General features: G+C 46.1%; 1 protein-coding gene across 1 annotated transcript; it reads right to left on the reverse strand.

Annotated features, from left to right (window-relative positions):
* Positions 1-2991: 2991 nt before the first annotated feature.
* Positions 2992-25061, reverse strand: LOC147736718 (uncharacterized). The gene is made up of 2 exons (XM_086953815.1): positions 23199-25061; positions 2992-4331 (listed from the first exon to the last, which is right to left on the reverse strand). The coding sequence occupies exons 1-2, from the start codon at positions 25033-25035 to the stop codon at positions 2992-2994; spliced, it is 3177 nt and encodes a 1058-aa protein (XP_086809941.1). The 5' UTR covers positions 25036-25061.
* Positions 25062-26237: the final 1176 nt, after the last annotated feature.

Here is a 26237-nt window from a genome sequence, read left to right on the forward strand (position 1 = left end):
TCTCCTCTGTATTCTTCAAGAAGCATAAATTTGATATGCAACCCTGAGTAGGCCTCAGCTTAAACAAACTTTTGGAGAGGACACACCTTATCGTCATCCTGAATCAATCATTTAATCTATCACATTTAACATCTATTAGTTCTACTGCTTCATTTCTTTAATCCTTACTTTCCTGCGTTTGCTACTTCCCTCATTCCTTTCTCTATTACTTAATTATTCTACTCCTTCCAGTCTTTTTCTCAGTCCCTCTCTTCTCATACTTCTTCATTCTTATTCACTCATTCTGTCTCTATTAATGTTACTGTTTCTGAATGATCTCAAAAAAAAATTTAAAACAAGAACAGTAAGTATAAGGGTAGGAAACAGACAGTTATGTTATAAGAAAGAAAGCTATAGGAAGTAAACAAAACATACTGTTACCCGCAATCCACTGCTGATGATGTTACTGACCATGTCAAGAATGATGTAATATGTGACATGATCAGAAGTGGATTGCGGGTAACAATATCTTTTCTTTTCTCCCTAAAGCTGTCTTTCTTGTAACATAACTGTCTGTTTCCTTCCCCTATACTTACTGTTCTTTTTTTTAAAAAATTTGGTTCGCTCCCGGTTCGCGTACCGGAGTGCGAACTGGGAGCGAACTAAAAGAAATACAGGTTGGCAGAGTTTCAAAAATTCTACCAATTTTTTTTATAATGGAGAGGTAGTTCTGAAAAGAACTTTTTTTTTGGTTTTTGTTGTTTAAAATTTTTTTTATTATTTTTCTGAACATTTTTTATATTTTTTTTTGTATTTTCTGAACATTTTGATATTTTTTTGTTTTTTTGGGGGGAGGGGGGAAACAAAAATGATTCATTGAAAAGGGCTCAACAGGAGCAACGAAAAAAAGAAGAATTTATTGTTTGGGACGTTTCGGGCAAACATGATTAGTAATAGCTTTCATAATTAGAATAATGCTACTTTCTCTGTAGCAAAGTATTTGGTTACAGCGCATGCACACTTGCTTCACTTCCCCAAAGTTCATTTGAATGTTTGGGACCATCTCCCTCGCCTCTGGTCCCGACACTTCTTGAACCACCGATCTTCTTGCCATTGCAGGGGGATTTAGTTGTTCATCACGAAGCTGGGCAGCACTATAATTGTTTGGGGGCCACCTACTCATATGCCTATGCATAGTGTAATTGCCAAAGCTATATTTCTTATCAGTCCCCCTTGACAGTCTTTCATCGCATATACGGCAAAACACATATCTTGCATTCACTTTTTTTTGCCCCTCAGGAAATCTAAAAAATTGCCAGATGTAGTTTTCTTTTCGGTTATATCTCCTGGGCTCCTCTGGCAAAAACTCTGGCTCTTCCTGCTCATCCTCCTCTTCCTGATCTGCCTCTTCTTCTAAGATTACTTTAGCAGGTGGTCCTCTCTTCCCATGAGGAGGTGGAGGTGGTGGTGGGGGTCCACCAGCTGAAGCAACTACTGAAGCCATTGCTCAACTATGAAAAAGGGTCTTTCTCTCACCAAGATGAAAGTCAGAGTGAGGAAAGAAGGAGGGGTTTTCATCATTTGGGAAAAGCAAAAGTTCTAAACCAATGAAAAGTGTTAATTTTAGATCACATGACCTAGTATTACATCATTAGGAAACCAAAAGTGAAATGAACCAATGAAAAGTGTTATTATCGAGTCACATGACCTGCTGTGTTTACGTTTCGCGCTTTGCGCCGCTTTCCGGTCCGCTTCTGGGTCCGCTAACTTGGCGCGTCAAATGACGTATTACGCGACAACGCAAAACGTCATTCTAACGTAACAGTTACGCTAAAGGAACGTTTACCGGTTCGCGGACTGAGTCGCGGCTTTAAATTGAGCTAACGGGAAGCTAACGAGGTATTGCAGCCGCCTGGGCCCAGCCCAACCCCCCTACCCTGCGAAAGTGGCGCCGGGGAGTGGATTGGTGCGGCCCAGGAGGAACCCCTCTTTGAGACACATGGTTGTCCCACAAGGTTCCATAGGGCTTGGGGCAAATGGCTGAACCTACTCTTTTAAATTGCCAGCATTGGCTCTCCCATGTAACGGGTTGCTGCTTCCAGCTTGGGTGGCTTGCATAAATACTCCTACCCACACAGTGGGGTTTTTTACTGTCTGTTGGAGATGGAATTGGCTTTACTGTGTATGATGAATGCTGTCTTTTCTTCTCAAAATGAAAATAAAACTGATCATTAAAAAAAAAAAGGAATTCTCACCAGAATAAACCATCTCAAAACATTGTGAATTGTGTAACGGTCTCGGCAGTTGAAACTGCAGAATGATATGGTTGGTGCCTCCTTTTGAAGTTGTTAGAATCTGGACAGCCATGAATCCTCTTTTGATCTTTCAGCCTGGATGAGTTGTATGGAATATTTACACAGCCGGTCTGAAGATACTGATAGGAGTAGATGTTCCTGCTTTAGTGATGAAAGGAGTTTATATATTTTGTCCTCAAGTGGTTATTGATTCCTATTTCTTCTCCTAGTTTCTTTTTCCCATGTGCTCAGGTCTTTCAATATTTTTTTGTTGACTCCCAGAAGTTATGTCTATCAGAATAGTTATGATCCACACTTGGTAACATGTCCTCAACACTGCACACATTTCATGAGAGTCGGACAGGTTTAATTCGCAGTGAAGCAGCCTCTGTGAAGTTCGTTGCTTGGTGAAGGGACGTTGGTGACGTTGAAGAAGCTACATTCTGTTTGGAGACGCTGCGAACGTTAGAGTGTGTCCTTTAACTCAAAGCTCTTCAGACTTCAGAGGAAAGGGAGGATTTCAGTCCGGAAGGATTGTTCGATGTCAGAAGAGGTCTAACTTTAGCTGTAGATTCTTAGATGATGTAAAAGATCAGATTTCTTTTTTAAAATGTAGGTTTTTTGGCAGTGCTTCGAGAAGGCTTCCATCTTGTATGTGTTACTTGATGCTGCTGAGCACCACCTTTTGTTTACAGCAGTTTCCATATCCTGTACGGCGTCATGGCCGTCGCATGTGTGTTCTTTGATGGCGTACAAGGCTTGCCTTAAGATCAAAGCTCTTGCTACACACAGTGCAGTGATAAAGCTTCTGTCCTGTGTGTGTGACTTGATGGCGTACAAGGGTCCCCTTCTGAGAAAATCTCTTGGAACACACAGTGCAGTGATAAGGCCTCTCTCCTGTGTGTACGCTTTGATGGCTTACAAGGGCTGCCTTGAGAGTAAAGCCCTTGGAACACACAGTGCAGTGATAAGGCCTCTCTCCTGTGTGTAGGCTTTGATGCTGTACAAGGCTCGCCTTCCGAGCAAACCTTTTGGAACACACAGTGCAGTGATAAAGCCTCTGCCCTGTGTGTACGCTTTGATGCTGTACAAGGCTCGCCTTCTGAGAAAACCTCTTGCTACACACAGTGCAGTGATAAGGCCTCTCTCCTGTGTGAGTTCTTTGATGCAGTACAAGGTTTGCCTTATGAGGAAAGGGTTTGGAACACACATTGCAGTGATATGGCTTCTCTCCTGTGTGTACGCTTTGATGCCGTACAAGGGTCTCCTTCCGAGAAAACCTCTTGGAACACACAGTGCAGGGATAAGGCTTCTCTCCTGTGTGTATGCTTTGATGCCGTACAAGGTCTGCGTTGAGAGTAAAGCCCTTGGAACACACAGTGCAGTGATAAGGCCTCTCTACTGTGTGTACGCTTTGATGCTGTACAAGGCTCGCCTTCCGAGAAAACCTTTTGGAACACACAGTGCACTGATAAGGCCTCTCTCCTGTGTGTACGCTTTGATGCTGTACAAGGCTCGCCTTCCAAGAAAACCTTTTGGAACACACAGTGCAGTGATAAGGTCTCTCTCCTGTGTGTAAGCTTTGATGCCGTACAAGGGTCCCCTTTCGAGAAAACCTCTTCTCACACACAGTGCAGTGATAAGGTCTCTCTCCTGTGTGAGTTCTTTGATGTTTTAGAAGATTTCCCTTCTGAGTAAAGCTTTTCTCACAGATATTGCAGTGAAAGGGCTGCTCTCCTTTGTGAGTTTTTTCATGTGTTGCCTTATCAGCAAACCTCATTTCATGCTCAGTGTAGGGATACCGATCTGTGTGTGTTTGTTTGTGCAGTAAGAGATGCGTCTTTCCAGTAAATGTCTTCTTACACTCAGCACAGGCATAAGCTCTTAGGCCGGTGCCTATTCTTTCCTGCCTTGCAAGTAGTGTTTTATTGTTACAATTCTCCCTCCTGTGTATTCCTTGGTGTTTTCCTTCATTCATTTTACAAGCAAAATTCTTCCTTCCTCCAGAAGCTTTACGTTTCTCTTTCCCATCCATACTTTCTGTCGTCGGCTGCTGTGCTGCAGAATGAAATGAACACTGAGAATTATACACGGGAAATATTTCTTGAAAGAAATGCACGGTTATATTATGAGAAAGGTGGACAGTAATATCTAGGAAGGAAGGACAATGTTACTACCTGTAAACAATCATTTGCTGCTTGTAGTACTACAGTTCATATGTGGTGATCTCTCATGGGTGGGTTCTGACTACTAAAAATAATTAATTTAAGATTGAGTTTTGATCTGGAGAACGACTCGGGATCCCATAGCAGAAAGGCATAATGCATCCGCGCGCAGACTCCAATTAAAATCATTGTGTTGTTTTCTCCATCGGAGTACAACTGCTTATATGTGTAAAATAAAAAAAATAAACTGCTTTATCTGAGCAACCTATATACTTTCCAACCATTAAGCAAGTGGGTGATGCATGTGAGCCTGCAACATGACAAGCTGATAGTAATTGCAAGAGAGTAACATTTTCCATTTGCAGCAAGCCGTGGCACATCACAGGTTGTGCAATAACTTAAAAGAATCGGTAAGGTCCAGAATGCCGCAGCCAGGCTCATTCTAGAGAATGCACAGAACCACATGTTTCTGCTTTACAAATATCTACTAGAGCTATGTTGGGTAGAAAAGCCATGGATGCATCTTTATCACACGTGGACTCAGCCTGTGGTATTTCTATGTGGTATCTCCGCTAGGCCTGGGCGGTAAATTCAGTTCCACTTGCGGCAGTTGTCGAATTGTCAAAACTTCAGCGATCCGCAACTTCGCAGAATTTTTTGCTTGTTCACGCTTTCAAAATGTGTGTTTGCAAGATATTTCCCCCCGAGCACGCAAACAGCATTCGCGAACAGGAAAAAAGCATTGTGTACGGGCAGCAGAATCAATTCCGTGTGTTCGCAGAATTCTGCGTGCTCACGGAGATTTTTTTCGCTGAGCTTTGCGTAATATGACTACGCAAATTTCGCCCACCCCATGTCTCCGCACGAGTAGAAAACCATATGCCAAATTGTGCCGGTGCAAAAACCAGTCTTATTTTTCATACCTTTTCAATTCTGATAATGTAGAGCAGGAGTGCATGTTTAACACTGGATGCATATTCAACTTTGTCTTTGTAAACTTGCAGGAACTGTTCATCTACTTATGGGGTGTGTCGTTTGCTAACTGTTTGAGGAAGTGACTGCTACTAGGTGGACAACTATCTCCATTAAGGCTTGCAGTGATGTAGTGGCTTAAAAGGTGGACTTGTTACTCATGATAAGACAACATTAAAATCTTAACTGGATGTCAGGGGTGCTCTGGTGGGATAACCATTCTCAACTCTCCCATGAACATTTTCACAAGAGTTTTTTTTAAAGTATTCAAACGTTAGTGTAGGCTAGGCCAGCTTCTTTATGTATGTATCTATATGTTATTTCTATACTGCAAACTTAGACTAAAGCTAGAGCCAAGAATGAGCATAAGTTATTTTTAAAGAAGTGAGTCCTCAACTCTTTCCTACACGGGAGCAATGTCGGGCGGTCCTGATGGATACAGGGATGTTGTTCCAGATCATGAGTTCATAGATGGAAAAGGCCTGCTAACTTATTTTTTTGTTACAGTTCTAAGTCTGCCGTCCGATGGAGTTCTCCAACCTGACATTTGTTGCCCTTGAATATAAGAGCTGAACTTAAGGACAACGAGAATGACGAACAAGTGATAAGAAAGAGGTAATAGCTACAAAAGAGGAAATTCAAAAGGGAAAAGCAAGACTACTGTCCTGGAAGAGTCTTAAACTTTGTAAGATGATACGAATAAGTAAGGAGAGCGGTCAAAATTACATTGACACAAAGACGAGGAATCAAGCTCAGAAGGTGACTCAGACGACTCTGCTAGCAACTACAGAGAAAAAAAACCTACTTGCCACTTTTTTCACTGAGTACGGGTTACTGAGACAAGGACGGACAATGGAATATTATAAAAAAGGAAAAACAAAAGCAAGAGGCACAAACAGAGGAAGAGAAAGACAGGAAAGAGCAAATGGAAGACAAAAAGCTAACTCACCCCATAGGAAGAGAAAGGAGATAGAGCAAGGCGAGATATGATTATTAACTCATCACAACATTAACTGACAATGGATGAACTAAATATCCAGAACCTTGGGTAATATTTCTGCCCCAGTAGGGACTTAGATTACAGTTCATGTAGAATTGACATATATCCATTTCTAAGATATCAACATAAAATCAGGCCCAAGCCAATGAACATGAGAATAGGGGGAGCCCAATACAGAAAACATGACTTGAGTTCAAGAGACGCTGATACTTCATGACATCGGCTGGTCTGGATGATGGAAATATATGTGCAACGAAAGAGCGGGAAGCGTTGCTCGGAAAGGGGGCACAGATAGATCGGGGAAGCCTAACTCGCTTCAAAAAGCAAGCTACATATAACTCCTCCTTGCCTCATGGTAATCTGGATGTCTTTAGTGACTCGGTCGCCAAAGACTTGTTCAAATAAATTGTTCACCAGTCAAGGCAAGAAGGGAAGAATCAGATCCAACTTGAGTAACGGACAAAGGGAGGCCAATAACACATTACGTAACGACAACATAAGTACCAATGTCATCCGATAAGGGGCAAGAATGTGGTTTTAATGATTGTTTGCAATTATGAACCAAAAGGCTTTTCAATAATTATTTAAATACGGATTGTTGTGAAAAGGGAATGGCAACATTTTCATTTGTGTAAAACACTACCTTCTGTACCATGCTTTTACCTTCTAACAAATGTATGCAAGAACAAGGGGGGCGTATAGTGCCCTCCAACAATAGCTCACTGGAAAGCACAGCCATAAACTAAAACCTTTTATTGCTGATTCTTGTGGAGAGCCTCCCATCATATTGTATAGATGGAGAGAATTTCCCACCACAAAAGATATACACAGGCGACAATAATATTTGACAATTACCTAGGATGTGATCTTGCTAATTATGCATACAACACATGCAAGGTCTAAGAGCCTACGAACACGCTTTTTGCAATAGACCAATATCTCCATATGACTATACATGGATGCTTAGGACCATGACTTTTGCCTAAATAACAATATTTTCATATTTAACTATAGGTATTACAGACAAATCTCAGGAACAGCAACGGGCACCTTCTCTCCCAACTATGCAAATGTAGTTGTGGTATGGTGGAAGGAACAGGTGTGTCGTGTAGTTCCCACTAATCCGAAGAAGGACCTGTGCGTTTGTTGGACAAAATAAACTTTGGATGAGGTGCCTAGACTGCTGCTAGAGCGGAGGGACGCAACTCCTCCCACCTACAGCTTCACTTCCGGGGCACGGCTCACATATACCAATGTGCATCCGGCCGCGCAGCGGACGAGAGCAGCGGGCGCGATGATGGCGCGCTGAAGTTGCGCCAAAGTTAAGCCTGTCTGCGCCAGTCCGCGACCGGGCGCGGCCCAGTGCCCTACCCCCTGCTCAATCCTCCGCGGTCCCTATAGTCTATGACGGGCGCTAGCTGTGGGAATTACGTCCAGCAGTTGCGGATTGTTGCAGGCACACTTTGGAGGTAATCTCGTCCACCAAGTGCCCCCATTGTTCCTTTAAAGCTAAGAGAGAGCTAGCATGTAAGGCAGGGGCAAGTAGTTTCCACGGGCCCTACTGAATTGCAGATCATTCCCTAAACATGGTTTGCAAATTTGGGATCTTCTTTTAGAGGAGAAGTTGGACATACTCTTCCTGACAGAAACGTGGTTGGGGGCGGACTCAGACCCTGAGGTCATTGAGGCATTACCGCCGGGTTATAGCATGGCCAGGGTGGATTGACCCTCAGGAAGAGGTGGGGGGATTGCAGTGATCACTAAAGCGCCTCTTGTGTGCTCTTTTGAATCTCTAGGGATAGAGAATTGTGAGGCCGGCAGGTTTGGACTACAAATTGGCCCTCAGGGTCATATATCGGGTATCCTTCTTTACAGTTTAGGCAATTTTAGACAAAGTCTGCAAGAATGTGTAGCACATATGGTGCTTAGGCGTAGTAAGTTTATGCTACTGGGAGATATGAATATTCACTTTGAGGATGCGCGACTGAAAGAGGCTGTAGAGATTAAACAGGAATTACAGGATAACTATTTAGAGCTGCTAAATCACACCCCCACCCATACGCATGGCCATTTATTGGATCCAGTGTTTGCCAGCTAGGATGGTATAATGATGGTATAATGATGAGAGCCCCAAGTCTGCTCCCTTGGACTGACCACTTTCTGGTTCATTCTGATATCTGTATCACTGGGGCTGAAGATATCCTGAGGGGTATTAGAGAAGTGTGCCAGCTGGTTCGCTTCAGCCCTCCATAAGTCCAAACGTAACAGCAGACAACTTGAGAAGAGATAGAGGCACAACAAAATCCCAGAAACCCAAGCAAACCACTGTCAACGCACACCACCTTCTCCTTAAAACCACAAAGAAAACGGCCATCAAAGACAGAATCAACGCCTACGCACACAACAGCACAGAAGTCTTTGCCATCGTCAAGGAGTTTGCCAAGCCCAACAGCGAGACCACAGACTTCCCACCCTCCCTATGACCTCTGCAACAAACTCAGCACATTCTTCACCACACGTTCAGGCATAACTACGACAGCTTTGACACCCAAGACCCTGCTACAATGCCTGCCACCATCGCACACAACAAGGCCTTACCCCAACATATCATGCTCAACTGGACTCCACTCACCACAGATGACACACTGAAGACCATAAAGAGCATCCATTCCAGAGTCCCACCGGATCCTTGCCCGTATCACATCTTCTATTGAGCAGCGGCAGCACCATCAACTGCGCCATCAAAACTGCTACCTTCCCTGCCGCCTGAAAACACGCCAAGACCAACCCCCCTGCTGAAGAAGCCGTTTGCCAACCCGACAGACCTAAAGTACCTCAGACCTGTCTCCCTCGACTGAAAGAGGCTGTAGAGATTAAACAGGAATTACAGGATAACTATTTAGAGCTGCTAAATCACACCCCCACCCATACGCATGGCCATTTATTGGATCCAGTGTTTGCCAGCTGGGATGGTATAATGATGAGAGCCCCAAGTCTGCTCCCTTGGACTGACCACTTTCTGGTTCCTTTTGATATCTGTATCACTGGGGCTGAAGATATCCTGAGGGGGATTAGAGAAGTGTGTCAGCGCCGGGGGAACATCACTGTCCCTGCCACTGGGAAAGTCCAAAACTGCAACGCCCACGCAGCGCCCGGTCTCTCCCTGCCGTCGGCGCTCCTTCAACACCAGCGCGACAGCAGAGGAGAGATCGAGGGGCATGGAGAGACTTCATCTCCCAAGTGCCCTTGCGCTGTGCAGCTGACGCCGGGGGATGACGCGCCAGGAGGCGCCTTAAAATCATCACTGACCTCGGTGGAGCAGGGCTACTGTTAGAGAAGTGTGTCAGCGCCGGGGGAACATCACTGTCCCTGCCACTGGGAAAGTCCAAAACTGCAACGCCCACGCAGCGCCCGGTCTCTCCCTGCCGTCGGCGCTCCTTCAACACCAGCGCGACAGCAGAGGAGGGGAGATCGAGGGGCACGGAGAGACTTCATCTCCCAAGTGCCCTTGCGCTGTGCAGCTGACGCCGGGGGATGACGCGCCAGGAGGCGCCTTAAAATCATCACTGACCTCGGTGGAGCGGGGCTACTGTTAGAGAAGTGTGTCAGCGCCGGGGGAAAAATCACTGTCCATGCCACTGGGAAAGTCCAAAACTGCAACGCCCACGCAGCGCCCGGTCTCTCCCTGCCGTCGGCGCTCCTTCAACACCAGCGCGACAGCAGAGGAGGGGAGATCGGGGGGCACGGATAGACTTCATCTCCCAAGTGCCCTTGCGCTGTGCAGCTGACGCCGGGGGATGACGCGCCAGGAGGCGCCTTAAAATCATCACTGACCTCCGCGTCGCGGGAGTGCGCGGGAGCTGCGCCGGGCTAAGCCCGGGCAAAGGGTGGGCCCTAATCTACAAGACCCCCAGCAGCCACCCGACCTTCAACAAAGCCATCGTAGACCTCATCGCACCCCAGGTTCTAGCATCCTATTCGGAGACCTCCACTTCCATTTGGACAACCCCAGTGACCAAAACACTGACTACCTACTGCAGAGCCTCGCCAACATCGGACTCAAGCAGCTAGTCACCACATCAACCCATACAGCCAGACACACACTAGACCTCATCTTCTCCGTCAGCGGGAACATTACCTACAGCCACACCACCGAACTCCTCTGGACCAACCCGCACTGTGTGCACTTAGCCATTCCCACCGTTCACCACCACCCTCACCCCCCCCCCCCCCCCACCCCTATCTGTTGTAGCTGAAACAAGGCCACCGAAGAACTTCTCGTCAACTTTCTCAGCATGACCGCACCACCAGCAGACGCCAACACCGCAGCACACAGCCGTCATCAATGGATCTCCAACTGAGCCGACACACCAGCACCCCTAAATAAGACACCAGGCAAGCAAAACTTCAAGAAAGCCAGCTGGTTCGCTTCAGCCCTCCACAAGTCCAAACGTAACAGCAGACAACTTGAGAAGAGATAGAGGCACAACAAAATCCCAGAAACCCAAGCAAACCACTGTCAACGCACACCACCTTCTCCTTAAAACCACAAAGAAAACGGCCATCAAAGACAGAATTAACGCCTACGCACACAACAGCACAGAAGTCTTTGCCATCGTCAAGGAGTTCGCCAAGCCCAACAGCGAGACCACAGACTTCCCACCCTCCCTAAGACCTCTGCAACAAACTCAGCACATTCTTCACCAGACGTTCAGGCATAACTACGACAGCTTTGACACCCAAGACCCTGCTACAATGCCTGCCACCATCGCACACAACAAGGCCTTACCCCAACATATCATGCTCAACTGGACTCCACTCACCACAGATGACACACTGAAGACCATAAAGAGCATCCATTCCAGAGCCCCACCGGATCCTTGCCCGTATCACATCTTCTATTGAGCAGCGGCAGCACCATCAACTGCGCCATCAAAACTGCCACCTTCCCTGCCGCCTGAAAACACGCCAAGACCAACCCCCCTGCTGAAGAAGCCGTTTGCCGACCCGACAGACCTAAAGTACCTCAGACCTGTCTCCCTCGTCCCATCCCTTGCCAAGGTCATCAAAAAGGCCCTCAATGCCCAACTCTTCAAGTTCATCGAAGCCAACCATGTCCTGAACAACTCCCAATCCGGCTTCCAAAGCAATTATAGCACCGAGCTTGGACTCCTCGCCGCCATCGACGACATCCACTCCCTCCTTGACTCGGGAGAAATTGCCACTATCATCCTACTGGACCTCTAGGCCACCTTCGACAACATCACCACCGCACCTAGTCACAAGATTCCAGTACACTGGTATCCACGACAAATGCAGCCACAAGCTACAATGCACAGAAACCAGTAGGGACTCAAAAAGGCAATAACTTATTCACCAGACGTGACACTGACTGAGTTCAAGGCCGGGGTCTACGTGACCCACTGCGCACCAGATACCCGACAGTGAAAGGGGACACAGCACGCAGCTTCTCGAAGAAGCGGAGACGGTGACAGGTGGACTCCCAGGGACCAAAAGTCTTGGCTGAAGGGGTCCGCAGTGTGCACCCACAATGATTCGGGCACTCTCGGACAGGCGGGCTCTTACCGGCAGCATCACGTGGCTGCGGCCGCCCGGGCTGGTGGTGGCAATGACTCTCGTCTTGCAGCTCCGTGGTGGGCTCACAGCGGCAGCAGCTATCTCAATCCTCGACAATGGTGAGCAAGATGCGGGCACACAGCGGCGGCAGCTCTCTCGTATCTGCGGTGGCCCACAGGACAATTCACGATGAGGCAACGTTGGCAAAGGTGCGGGCGCTCAGCGGCAGCAGCTCTCTTAGCTGCGGCGGCCCACAGGACAGATCCCAATGATGCAAAGCTGGCAAAAGTGCGGGCACTGAGCGGCAGCAGCTCTCTCTTAGCTGCAGTGGCACACAGGACGAATCACGGTGATACAAAGTTGGCAAAGGTGAGGGCACTCAGCGGCAGCAGCTCTCTCTTAGCTACGGAGGCCCACAGGACGAATCACAGTGATACAAAGTTGGCAAAGGTGCGGGCACTCAGCTCTCTCATAGCTACGGTGGCCCACAGGATGAAGGATGGTATCGACCAGGCCGACACAACAGTGGGCACTCAGCGGGTACAGCCCTCTGTTAGCTGCAGCGGCCCACGCAGATTTAGCAGAGGTTCCGGAGGTTCAAATTCAGGCGGGCTCTCAGCAGCTGCAACTCTCTCTTAGCTGCAGCAGCCCACACAGATTCAGTGAAGGTTCCCAGTCCGCGTTCCTCACATTAGAACTAGAGACTCCGGATTGCTCGACGGGGGTGTGAGAGGGAAGGGCGAAAGAAGAAGCAATGAGGCAGAATTCGTGGATCAATGGTGCCAGGCTTTTATTTACAATGAACAGTTTCTTTTCTGATTTCTTCTGGATATCCTGAAGATTGGTGCAATGACAACTCCTAGGGTTCTTCCTTTCAAGGTCCTTGGGATGTTTTCAGGAACGCTCCTCTCTCAACTGATGGCTTTGATGTGGTCACGCACCCCGGCAGCCTCAGGAAAAGAAAACAAAGAGAAGTGGCGTAAGATGCCTGGTCTTAGCAGACTTGGAAATTTGTTTTGTCTTGGTTGTAATAGGGATTCCCGATTGGAGGACTCATGTCCGGTTCCTCCAATTGGAACTCCAACCTATGAACTCTACGTGAAGCATGGCGTGGGTCCTATCACGTACAATGAGGTATGGGTCCGATATACTAGGAAAGACGGTGTCCTAAAAGGGCCCCAATATGGTAGTTTTGACACAGAAATTTCATATAATCTAGAGGTTAGACTTTAAGAAGAAAGCCCGACCGGCGATGTTTGACTCTTTCCGCCTATGGCGAAAAGAAGCCAAACAGAAAGAAATTAAATTAGCGAAGAGGAATAAAAGAGAAAAGGGTATCTCGATAATGCAAGCTGCTACACAGTTTAAAGATAACGAAGAAGAGCAGGTGAGTGAACAATTGCACAGGCAACGTAAAATGGCGATTGATAAATGCTACCCAGTTTTGCCGCCTCTTCAGCAAGATGCAGCAAAAGAACTTGAAAAAAATCCTTTAATGTCACACTTATTGAGTTCGCACCCCCTTATGTGCAAAGTGCTACAGCTCCTCCGCAACCTTTAGTTGTGCAACCCCCAATTGTTGTGCCTCAAGTTCTTCCACAGTCGCCAGCTCCTCTCCAGTTGGCCCCTACTCCTCTGGTTCAGCCTTCTCAAGGGCCACTGACTTCGCTACCTGCTCCGCTACTTGCTTCGCCTTTAACTCCTGCAACTTTTCCACCTGTTCCTGCTACCTCCCCTACTACTGCTCCTACGTTGACCTTTTCTCAGTCTGCTCTATCTCCTGTCTTGTCGACTTCTCCTTCTGTTCGACAGAGAATGACAAACACTGTTACTAGTCTTTTCACTCCTTTCTTTGGGTCGCATAGTACGACCCCTGAATCGGAGGGTAAACAGTTGCGTAGCCAACTGCCTGATTCGCGAGAAAAATGATATATTGGACCGCCTGGCGCGTAAATGGGCCACTCGTCCTTTAAGATATGATGTGGAATCTGTTACGGATGTCTTCCATCAATTGGAAGCACCAAAGCAGAGATATGTTTTCGATAAGGTGTGTACTTTCCTTCGTGAGAAATGGGAAGATGATGATGTGGGACAGGCTCCTTCCGAGTTGTTCAATATACAGTCTGAGTTTGCAAAGGGAACTATTGTGGGTTCCGATGTTGAGAAAGCAGTTGCAACGTTGTCGTCGTTTAGGAGTGAGACCCCTTCTCATTGTTATTTGAGCCTGATCCATCGGTTATAAAGAAGACGCACCAATATACTATGAGAGAAGTTCCTCCGGTATGGAGAGACGCGGTACCTGCTGGTGCGGGTAATAATCCGCCAGCTGTGCCGGCTCATTTTCAGCGTGTTTGGGTACATGTTCCATGGAAAAGAGCCGAAGTATTGGCTGTTAAACAGACCTTACCTGACCCTCGTAAAAATCCTGCAGGGTACTATAAGGAATTATCTCAGACTGCAGACTCATGTATTATGAATCTAGCTGATATAGACATGTTGTTTGGAAATGTTGTTCCGCAGCCTTTGTGGGGTTTGATTCGCCATACTGACCACGCGTAAGAATTAGGTGACACATGGACTAATATTAGCGCTGCGAATGACAGACAAATTGGGGGTGCTAAACCTGAGCCTTTAGTAGCAGAACTTCCTGGTAGAATCGTTAATTATATGAAGACTTTGATGCCTGCTATGCGAGTGAATTGGGACAAATTGTCTGCGTGTAAGCAGAAGAAAGATGAAACCGTGTCTGATTTCTTCAGTAGGTTTGAAGAGACGTTTATCGACCACAGTGGTCAAGATATGAGTACAGAAGGTGGTCAACGGTTGTTCGTCGACAAGTTTGTGCACAATTTGCTTCCCGAGCTGTGTAAGAAATTGAAAGATTGAGAGTTCTTGGGCAGTTTCCTCCTCAGCACAGATATTGGCTACTGCACAGTACTACGAAAATAGGGATAAAGATGAGAAGGATAGAGTAGACAAGAAAACTAAAGAATTGAAGACGAAGGTTCTTTTACAGCAAGCATATCCGCCTCGTGGTGGTCAGCGTGACTATCAGCAACCTCAGCAGTTTCAGAGGAACTCGCAAAGGTTTGAGTATCCTCTCTGGTAGGCCCCAATCAATGTTCATATTGTAAGGAAGAGGGTCATTTCAAGTATAGTTGCCCTATTTTGTTACAGCGTATGAATGGTGCTTCTGGTGCAAGAGGTCGAGGTGTTCAACAAGCTCCCAGAGGTAGAGGACGTGGAAATTTTCCCCAGAACGCGCGTCCCTTTCCGCCTCAAAATTCAATGAATAGTTTTGATCAGCAGAATAACGTGTCCGGTAGGACGAGTCAATACTATGCTGATGACTACTATGCAGAGGTTGAGAACATGGAAGGTGATGATTGCTAGGACAGCCTTAGACAAAGAGAGGGAGTTGTTTCAGTTCCATTAGATCAGAGTGGACCTTATGATGAGGTAATTACATCAGGTGTGTCAGAGCCTTTTCTGTTGGATATTGGTGCTACAAAGAGTTCTATTATGCACTCTAAACTCCCTGGCGCACCTTTGTCTGGCGAGACGAATGTTTCAATAGGTTTTTCTGGTGCCCCGGTTGGAAACCCGATCTCTAGTCCTATGTCCCTTTCTGTTGGACATTGTGAATTCGAAGCACCCCTTATTCTGACGACAGGTTGTGGTGAGAATTTGCTAGGATTGGATCTGTTGAAGAGATTGTATGCGACATTGTATTGTTCTCCTTCGGGAGTACAACTTACACTGGGTAAGAAAGTGGTCTCCCCGATGTATTTGTTGAAGGATAAACTTCCAACAGAATTGTCTTTACTTCCGGATATTCTTTGGGCTACTGGTCCTAATGATGTGGGTCTTTTGGAAATACCGCCATATGTAGTGACATTGAAAGCCAATGTTAAAATGCCACGCATTCCCCAATACAAGATCTCTAGTGAAGGTGAAAAACCGTTGCTAGTGATCATTTATGATCTGATTGAAAAAGATGTAATTGAAGAAACTAGAGGTAACGTTTGCAATAGTCCTGTTCTGCCTGTTTTGAAGCGTACTGACCCCTCTCAGCCACCTGTTTACAGGTTTGTGATTGATCTTAGAGAGGTGAATAAAATCGTTGTGCCACAATTTCCAGTTGTTCCTGATATCACTGCCCTATTGACTATGATTCCAGCTTCCGTAACTTGGTTCTCGATGATTGACTTGAAGAATGCTTTCTTCAGCATCCCGATTGCTGAAGAGAGCAGGGATATTTTCGGCTTCTGTTTAGGAGGTCGAAGCTTCCGGTTCAAACGCGCTCCCCAAGGCTACTGTGAAAGTCCATCAATATATAGTCAGGCTTTAAAAACACAGCTTGATACGATTGTTTTACCTGATGGCGCTACCCTTATTCAGTACGTTGACGATTTATTAGTCGCTGCAGATACGGAAGAAATTTGTAAAGAAGCCACCTTGTCGTTGTTGCGTCATTTGTCTGATTTGCATCACAAAGTGTCTCTCTCGAAATTGCAATATTGTCGACAAGAAGTGACCTACGTAGGTCATCTCTTATCGAAGGAGGGAAGGAAACTGACCCCAGAAAGAATTCAGGCAATTGCAAAATTGAGCGTGCCAAGGACACAGAGAGAAGTGCGTGCTTTCTTGGGTATTACATTATATTGCAGACAATGGATACCGAATATTTCTTTATTGGCCAAACCTTTGGTAGCATTGACTTGTAAAGATACACCGAATCCCGTTCCGTGGTCTGAAGATTGTCAGAAAAGTTTTTCAGAATTGCGTGAGGCATTGTGTTCGGCTCCTGTGTTGGCTACAGTAAGCCCTTTACACTGTATGTCCATGAGAAAGAAGGATGCGCATTGTCAGTGCTGACACAGTCCTTTGGGGACAAGCAACATCCATGTGCATATTTCTCGTCGACTTTGGATCCGGTAGCTAGAGCATTGCCGAGTTGCTTGAGAGCCATGGCGGCAGCAGCTGTTTCTAGTCGACAGTCTGCTGGTTTGGTAATGAATAACATATGGATTGTAATGGTCCCACATGCAGTGGTCACTTTGCTAAACAGGACCAAGAGACAGCACTTAACTAGTGCTCGATTGTCCGGATATGAGTTGACACTGTTAGCAAGTCATGTGCACATAAAGAGGTGCAACACGTTGAACCCAGCTACGTTGTTGCCGGTTGTAGCAGAAACAGAGGTTTCTGAACAACATGATTGTTTTCACAGGACAGAAGAAGAAACGAAAGGGAGAGTAGATCTCAAAGACACTACTCTTGTGAAGTGTGATGGTACCTTATGGGTGGATGGTTCGTGTTTCAAGCTTCCGAATGGTCATACGACTGCGGCATATGCTGTTATGACTTTGCATACGATTGTTGAAACTGCACGTATCCCACATAATTCAGCTCAAGCAGCAGAGTTGATTGCACTTACGAGAGCATGTGTGTTATCAAAAGGAATGAAAGTGACCATATATACTGACAGCCAGTATGCATTTGGTGTGGCTTATAGTTTTGGGCGCTTGTAGAAAGAGCGTGGGTTCCTGACTTCGCATGGAGCCAAGATACAGCATGGTCAGTTGGTGAATGAGCTTTTTGAGTCACTTACTTTGCAACTACAAGTCGCGATTGTAAAATGCAGTGCACACAAGAAGGTTACTGACGATGTTGGTCGTGGTAATGTGTTTGCAGACGAAGTTGCGAAAGAAACGGCAAAAGATGTGATGAATCGAATGTATGTTGCGGGTCCAGCAAGATGGGTTGGTGACGTTGGAATGTGTGAAGATACGATAGAGAGTGTGAAGTCGATTCAAGCTGAAGCTACAGAGAAAGAGTTGAGTGTGTGGAGAGAGAGTACGGGTAAATTGGATGCGAATGGTTGTTGGATTGAGTTGTCAGAGCATCAAAGATGGTTGTTACCCGATGCGTACATGCTTGCAGTGGTTACGATGGCGCATGGAATGGCTCACATCAGTGTGAAAGGGATTTGTAAGTTGTTGGCTCCAGTATGGCAAAACGCTGGAATTCCTAAGTGTGCAGAGAATGTGGTCAAGAATTGCATGGTGTGTCTGAAATACAATCCTGGTAGGGGGACCCCAACTCCAGCTGGTCATTTTGCTCCTCCTACGAACCCGTTCGAGGTTTTGCAGCTAGATTTCATCCACATGGAAAGGTGCAACAACTTGAAATACGTACTCGTGGTTGTTTGTGCCTTTTCAAAATGGGTAGAAGCATATGCCTTAAAAGACAACACTGCTTTATCCACAGCTAAAGCCCTTGTCAAAGAATTTTTCCCGAGATTTGGTTTGCCGAGAATGGTCTGGAGTGATAATGGGAGTGAATTTGTGGGACGAGTGATGAAGAAAGTATGTGAGGGGCTAGGGATCCAGCAAAAATTCCACGCTGCAAATCACCCCCAATCAGCTGGACTAGTAGAGTCTCTAAAACTGAAACTGGCCAAAATACAAGCAAGCTCTTGTCTTAAATGGTCTGATGCTTTGCCTTTAGCACTTTTATCGACAAGAATGACTGTGCATTCACGAGTGGGACTAAGTCCATATGAGATCGTATTCGGTCGCCCGGCCAACATATGGGGAGTGCCGAGGCCGACGAAATACAGCAAGATTGAACACCCTGTACTGCTTGATTATTTGTATCATTCGACGGCTACATTTCGTGTTTTACATCAAGAGGTTCACGATACTCTGCCTCAGGCTTCTACAGATCCAGGCCACATCATCGATCCTGGCTCATGGGTTTTAGTGAAAAACTTCCAGCGGACAAAGAATGACCAGCCCCGTTGGACCGGCCCCTATCTAGTCCTGCTATCAACGAGATCCGCAGTACGAGTGCAAGGAAAGAAGAACTGGATCCACAGCGTACACTGCAAGAGGGTCCCTTTGCCTCTGCCGTACGACCAGTGGGTCCGGGAGGGTATCGCTGACTGAGACTGAGACTGTGCCTCGTTTTCTGCCTTTTATCAATGCATGTGTAAAAGGGACAAGTTCTGAACGTGAAAACGACGATCTTTTGCAAAAAACTGTGCTACCGTCAAATCGATTGGACACTACAGAGCCTGAACTTTGGTTCCAAGACCAGACACTATCTGGAAAAAGCCGGTATAACCTGAGGCCGAGAACTATGGACAAATAAAATTCCTTTTCTTTGCTATTTTTGAAAATGCAGCTCTCTCTCCTCCGAGGAACTACTTTGATTTTTGTTTTCGAACCGCCATCCGGGTTCAGCTGTAGGGTCGTGGCTGCCCAAGTCTTTGGGGTGCAGCCGAAGACGTTAGGTCGAAGGTTCTGGTTGGTCTAAAGGAGTTGCCCTGGACTGACAGAAGCATTCCTTAGCATAGAACACCCTACCACCGTGAGCAGCTATTAGAGAGGATGGAGTTTTTCGAGATGGAGAGACCTGCTAAAGAGATGAACTTTAAAGTCAAAATGTGTATAATGATGACCAAGAAACGTTTTTTGATATTGTGCCTTTTTATGTTGCTCAGCTAATGATGTTTTTAATGGGATATGTGATATTGTCCCTTCAAGTGACATTTGCACCCACTGCACAGCCTATACCTTCTTTTACTGTTTCCTCACATTCTTTTCACCCCCTGCCTGAACACGAGTCCGCTAGAAGATTAGAGTTTGTTAATAACTCCTTCGTTCAGCTCTTACACCAACACCAATTAGTAGTGAACACGACTAACTGTTGGGTGTGCGGTCTTATGCCTCATACCACTGATAAAGGTATCCCTTACCTGATCCTGCCATTCACCCATAATGGTTCTGTGTGGGCATACAGAACGATGTTCATCTATGCTCGTGAAGTCCACCCCCTACGTTCTATAAAAGACAATCCAAAGAATAGTGCTCTAGTCAAGGGTATAGTAGATAGGATTAGAGGAGCTACTTCCTACAAGACTATCCCGAGAGATGAGACACTAGCATATATTGGATGGAATGTAACCGGATATGGAGTTAGTCTGAGTGAGAACCAGCGAGCAAAAGGATCCTCCCCGATTTGGGTTGTACCCCATCAGGGTCACTACTGTCTGCAGGGTAATGGCAAGAATCCGAGAGCTCAGCTAGGGAAGAGTATCTGCACTGAGACGTATGTTTTTGCGTCCCGGACTTCCCCATCGTTTTTAGCAGCCAAGGGTACCTACTTTGTCTGTTACGATAGAGCGTACACATGGTTGCCCCCTGACTTCTCGGGCACATGTCTTGTTTCATTCCTGTTGCCTCCCACCTACACAGCTGCGGCAGATTACCACAAGACAAGGGTAGTTAGAGGTGTCTTCAGCAAGGAAGACACTGCAGAACAAGAACTGGGAGATTTCTTGAAGGGTTTTCTGCCGTTTTGGGGACCTATGGTTAACAGCAGGAACATAAGGCAATTGACAAGGGTGGTTGAGTCCACTGTAGTTGAAACTTCCGGTGCCCTTAGTAACTTGACTGCTGAGCTCCAGTCGGACCGTCTTATGACTCTTCAGAACAGAGTTGCGTTAGATGTCATACTCGCAGACCGAGGTGGGGTATGTAAAGTGATCCAATCCAGTTGCTGTGTTTTCATTCCGGATAACGCTCCGACAGTGTACCAGGCTATTTCCAGACTGCACAAGATCTCAGAGTCCATTCATGTGGATAAAGGAGATTGGTCATTGATGGGATGGTTCTGGGAGCTGGTATCTGCCTGGGGATGGAAGATTCTAATGGTCATTGGGATAATCTTAGCCATTTTTTTCCTGTTCTGTCTGTGCGTACAGTGTGCTCCTACTATATGTGGCCTCTGTGCTACGTCGTGTATAAGGAGACCTGTATCGAGGGACAAGCTAAGTAATAGGATGATGCTACAGCAACATCTCAATGAATTTATGAATATCGACCTGGACTCAGATTAGCGTGAGTATAGGTTATTGCCTATGTAAGGGCAAAAGGAGGTCTGTGGTTCCGTGGATTCTGGACCCATGCAATAAACATGTTCGTATCAGCATGATTTTAGTATCAATAGACCGAGAATGACGAGTATACTATATACGAGTATTTCCGTCATGTTAGAGTGACGTGATCACCCTGAAATCACAGATTCCGTCTTGAACCCTCAGGTTCCATTTGGTGCATGGCAGCCATTTTGTGGTTGCCCTCACATAGGCCGATGACTAAGGCCAAAACGAGTCTTAGAGACACGTACACCTTTGCTGACTTGTGTGACCTGGGCAAGCTGACTCCACTGCCCGGAGCCAAACCTGTGCGGCCAGTTCCTTTCCCAGTGGCCGATCGAGATTGAGATCAAGGCACAACCTACCATAAACCCTTTATTGCACACAACTATCTCTAATCTTACACACACCTTGCTTTATGACCTGGTTTACGATGAGGAGGTTCCCATTTTTATTAGGGGCCCGACCATCTATCTGATGAAGAGTGCTGGGTTTTTGCCAAGTCATTCTTGGTGGGCTGGACTATGAAATGTGGGCTTGTCATGCAATACTTTTGTCGTATACACATGGGATTGGTTTATTGTAAATAAAGAATTTTTGCCTGAAGCACAATATTTAGTATAAAAGGAGTAACTTGTTTTGTAAAGTTGAGCAGTCTCCTGAGAATATACACCGTGTTGTACTTCTAAGATATCTGTTACTAGCTGCAGCCAATAAAATTAATCTTTGAAGTCACCAAGAAGACTCTGCGGTTCTGTAGTCTGAGACAGAAGAACTCGAAGTCTTTGGGTGGTTCTTCAATATCCTGAAGAATTTAGTTGTGCCTTACAAGGCCAATAGAGCCTTGCACTCAGATCAGAAACATTTGCTCAAAATTCCTAAAGTTAAAAAGGCACGAACGGGAGGGAGAAGATTCTCAGTGAACACAGCGATTCTTTGGAACGCACTCCCCCTGAGTTAGCGATCGGAGACTTGTCTTCTCCGGTTTCGCAAACTCCTCAAAACGCACCTCTTTACTAACTGATGCCTCTGACTACGCTTGACTGCTACCTTTCTGTTGTTCTGGAACAAGCGATGGGATGCTCTAGGGTAACTACGCGCTATACAAAATTCGAAATAATAATAATATTATATGAGATAAAGTACCACCTGGCGCACATTATAAGATTACTGCAAGTCACCCCGGAGTCCCATAACCTTATAAATTACCTCTGCCTTCGACCTCGTTCCTCTATATAGTTATGGAACTCCTCGCTGACATGCAATATCCTTATCATGTGTGGCCGGAGGTACTTTATCCCTAAAATATTTTCACTGAATAAGATAAAAGTGAAATTATAGTTGGTTTTGTTATAACACCTTAATGGATCTTTAAAAAATAACTTCGCTTAATAAACAAGGGTAAAGTGCATTTATAGTTAAAACTTAAAACTCATCAAACCACTGCAATATGCAAGTTCTAGTTAGAACCACAATCCATAACTCGCACTACAGGTGTGCAAACCCTAACTCATGATGCGATGACATTTTACATACTTAAAGAGTTTGCTAAAGGCAGGATGCTGTTGTAGGGAGATCATCGCTACTTTTGTCTGAGCATAAAACAATTCATAGCACACTTGAGACTGAGCTGGAGGTTGGAAGGGTGAACTCACCAGTGACACATAAATCACTTTGTGTATCTGTCTATCATGAGGTGGTGTGCACTCCTTGAGAACCCTGCAGTGATAAGAACATCCCTGGTCGGCCCTGCTGTTGAGGCCGAATACAGACTAGGATTTTTATATCAGGATCTGAAGACGACTGCGTGTTACCCAATGTAACTGTGCAACTAGAAACACAGTTCCCTCTCCAGACTGCGCATGTCTGCTATTCTCAATGAACACCACATCACTTGCATCCGACTATTACGTGTGATTCCGGCCAGTAATTCCTCCCATGAATAGCACTATTTCCAGTTCCTCAGCCTGGAATGGGGACGAACAAGGAAGGACGGGAGCTACTGGCCTATTTGTCTCATGCAGAGTCCCATAACCAGGCCTGTTCCTGCACAGGAAGGATGCAGTCCTGTGTGGAACCAGAGAAGAGTGCAGGGACACACCTGAACCTTGGGTACTCGTACTCCGGGGGTCGGTATCTCTCAGGTGGTTCCACCCAAACCATATTAATCCCCTCGGAGACTTACTAAAATCTGCCCATATGCATTCTAAAGAGGTTACATGTGTTAGTGCACTCCACGTGTCCATTTATAGCGAAACACATACCTGGGGTGGCTTTGGACGGCAATAAATGGGACTGTGTTGGTCCTGTCTCCATTGAGTCTGAGGGGGCATCTTCATCTGCAGTAATTGTGTCCAGTTCTACGCATGATGGAGGCACAGGCTGACCCCGCTCTTCAGGACAGAGCAGTTCTGCCATGCAGTTCTGAGGTTGATGCTGTGATTCAGGGTGCAGTGGTTCGAGTATGTAGTTCTGATCTGAGCCCTCTGCATCAGTACAGGCTGGTTCTAGCTTGCAGTTCTGATTTGAATCCTGCTCCTCTGGGTGTAGTGGTTCCACCGTGTTTTTCTGATCTGTTTTTTGCGCTTCAGGAAGCGCCGATTCTCTCTCTCGATCCAGTGCAGCAGTGTGCAGTGGTTCCACCATGTTGGTCTGATCTGAACCCGGTGCATCTGCACAGGTCTGTTCTAGCTTGTGTTTCTGCTCTGGTTCCTGTGCTTCAGGGCGCATAGATTCTAGCTCGTAATTCACGTTTGGATCCTGCGCATAAGGAAGTTCCTGCTTCAAGCATAAGTGTTGCTGTAGGCACTGGGTTTGTTGTGACCCCAACTCATCAAAGGACAACAGACCAGACTCTAAGTGTTCGTCTGATGACATCCCATCAGGTGACACGGGTTGTAGGCTGCGGTTCTCCTGGGGATCTTGGCAATCAGAACACATCAATTCTTCCTCCAAGGGATCATCGGGACTGTTCCCATTTGGGAGCGCAGGTTGTATACAGTGGTTTTGCTGTGGTTCGTGTCCATCAGGAAATACTGGGTGTGGGCAGAGGTTCTGTTGCTGGTCCCAGCAATTAGTAGACAATGGGGATGGTTCTTGCTTCAGGGGCCCATCTGGTTTTCTCTCTTCTGGGAACGCTGACTGTACGCTCTGGTCTTGCTCTGATGCCGGGCCAAGAACAAATTCTGAGGGAAGATACAGGTTTGCCTCCAATGATCTGCCGGGAGGATCTGTCGGAGGGCACCGGGATAGAGGACAATCCTGCTGTACTCCATTTCCATCTGGAAACCCAGGTTGCATGCACTGGTCTCGCTGCGACTCGTGTACATCTGGAAACCCACGTTGCATGCACTGGTCTCTCTGCGACTCGTGTACATCTGGAAACCCAGGATGCATGCACTGGTCCTGCTGTGACTCGTGTACATCTTGAAACCTAGGCTGCATGTGCTGGTGTTGCTTCGACTCGTGTACATCTGAAAAACCAGGCTGCATGCGTTGATCTTGCTTCGACTCATGTACATCTGGAAACCCAGGTTGCAAGCACTGGTCCTCCTGTGGGTCACGTCGAACTGGAAACACTGGCTGTAGACAAAGGTTTGGCTCATATAGACGCACTTGAACATCAGACGGAGAAGAGAGCGCACAGTCCTGCTTTGGTGCACGCCCATCATAACACACTGTCTGAAGACATAAGCTCGGATCCCCTGGCCTGTCCAGTTGAGGTGTCACAGGAGACCGGCTAACAGTACAATCTCTAATGCTCGCTGGACAGACCATCTCCAAAGACACTGCACCATTATCTAGGTAACATTGATCCTTTTCTATCCAGATTTTCTTAATCAGCCCAGCGACTCTAGAAGGTACGTCCTCCACAGTATTCATCAAGTTATCCAGTTTGGCTTCCAACTCCTCCAGCATGGATAGAAGGATAATGTGGGGCAGGTTCTCTGACAGCAGTTCCAGGGCCTGGTCCCTCTGAGCATCATTTTGAGATCCTGAAGTTGAGACGTCATGGAGAGGTAAAGATGGGACTGTGGCTCTTACGGATTCACGTGAACATTGCGCTGTCACTTTCTTTCCTGGAGCCCGTCTTCTACCCATTCTGGTACTCTGATTTTCAAGTCTCAAGTGTCTGCAGAGGAGAGGAAAAGAGAAAAGACAACACGTTATCACAGGACAACTAGGCCAAAATACTCCTTCCTGACTCACCAACCCCAGTGTGATCAGAGGAAATTGCGAATTTCTAAAACCCAGAAAAAATTAAATCATTGAAATTTAACAATATCCATAACATCTATCCATAAAAATAAAAATGTAAATAATCATTTGTTCAAAATCGTAAATTTACGAAAGTTCTTCATCGATTGCTTTGAAATTTTGACACAACGTTGGATTCGAATATGCGCGGGTCGAACACGCGCGTGTTTTTAATCGAAAGCCCTAACAGACACATAAAAATGTCAATGTTCGTTTGTTCAAAATCTTAAATCTCTGAAACTTCTTCACCGAATGCTTAGTAATTTTGACACAACATTGGATTCGATTAAGCACGTGTTTATATATACACAAAGTTGGATTTGAATACGCACATCTCGAATACGCATGTGTTTTTAATTGAAAGGCCGAACAGACCCTATCTATTGGGTTGCTGCGCAACAACTCCAAGGGACGCATACAGACAATAGTCACAAAAACATATTGTATACCGACAAGCATTGTGAAATTAGAAGTTGGTTCACTTTGCAACATTAAGAAAGGACGCATAGACAATAGTCTACATATATTAGGATGGACAGTTGGTGTCAGGATGGCAGACCGGGAAGTGGGTGGAGGGAGTGGGAGGAGTTGATTCACTTTGCAACATTAGCGCATGTTTATATATACACAATGTTGGATTTGAATACGCGTGTGTACAATACGTGCGTGTTTTTAATTGAAAGGGCGAACAGACCCTATCGATTTGGTTGCTGTGCAACAAATGCAAGGGACCCATAGAGACAATGGTCTACATATATTAGGATGGACAGTTGGTGTCAGGATGGCAGACCGGGAAGTGGGTGGAGGGAGGGGGAGGAGTTGGTTCACTTTGCAACATTAGCGCGTGTTTATATATACACCTTGTTGGATTCGAACACGCGCGTGTACAATAAGCGCGTGTTTTTAATCGAAAGGCCGAACAGACCCTATCTATTTGCTTGCAGCGCAACAACTACAAGGGACGCATATAGACAATAGTCACAAAAACATATTGTATATCCACAAGCACTGTGAAATTAAACATATCAGAAACGTGCGCTTACTCT

Source organism: Lissotriton vulgaris, chromosome 1_2 (genome assembly GCF_964263255.1).
Source record: "Lissotriton vulgaris chromosome 1_2, aLisVul1.2, whole genome shotgun sequence".
Taxonomy (NCBI): Eukaryota; Metazoa; Chordata; class Amphibia; order Caudata; family Salamandridae; genus Lissotriton; species Lissotriton vulgaris.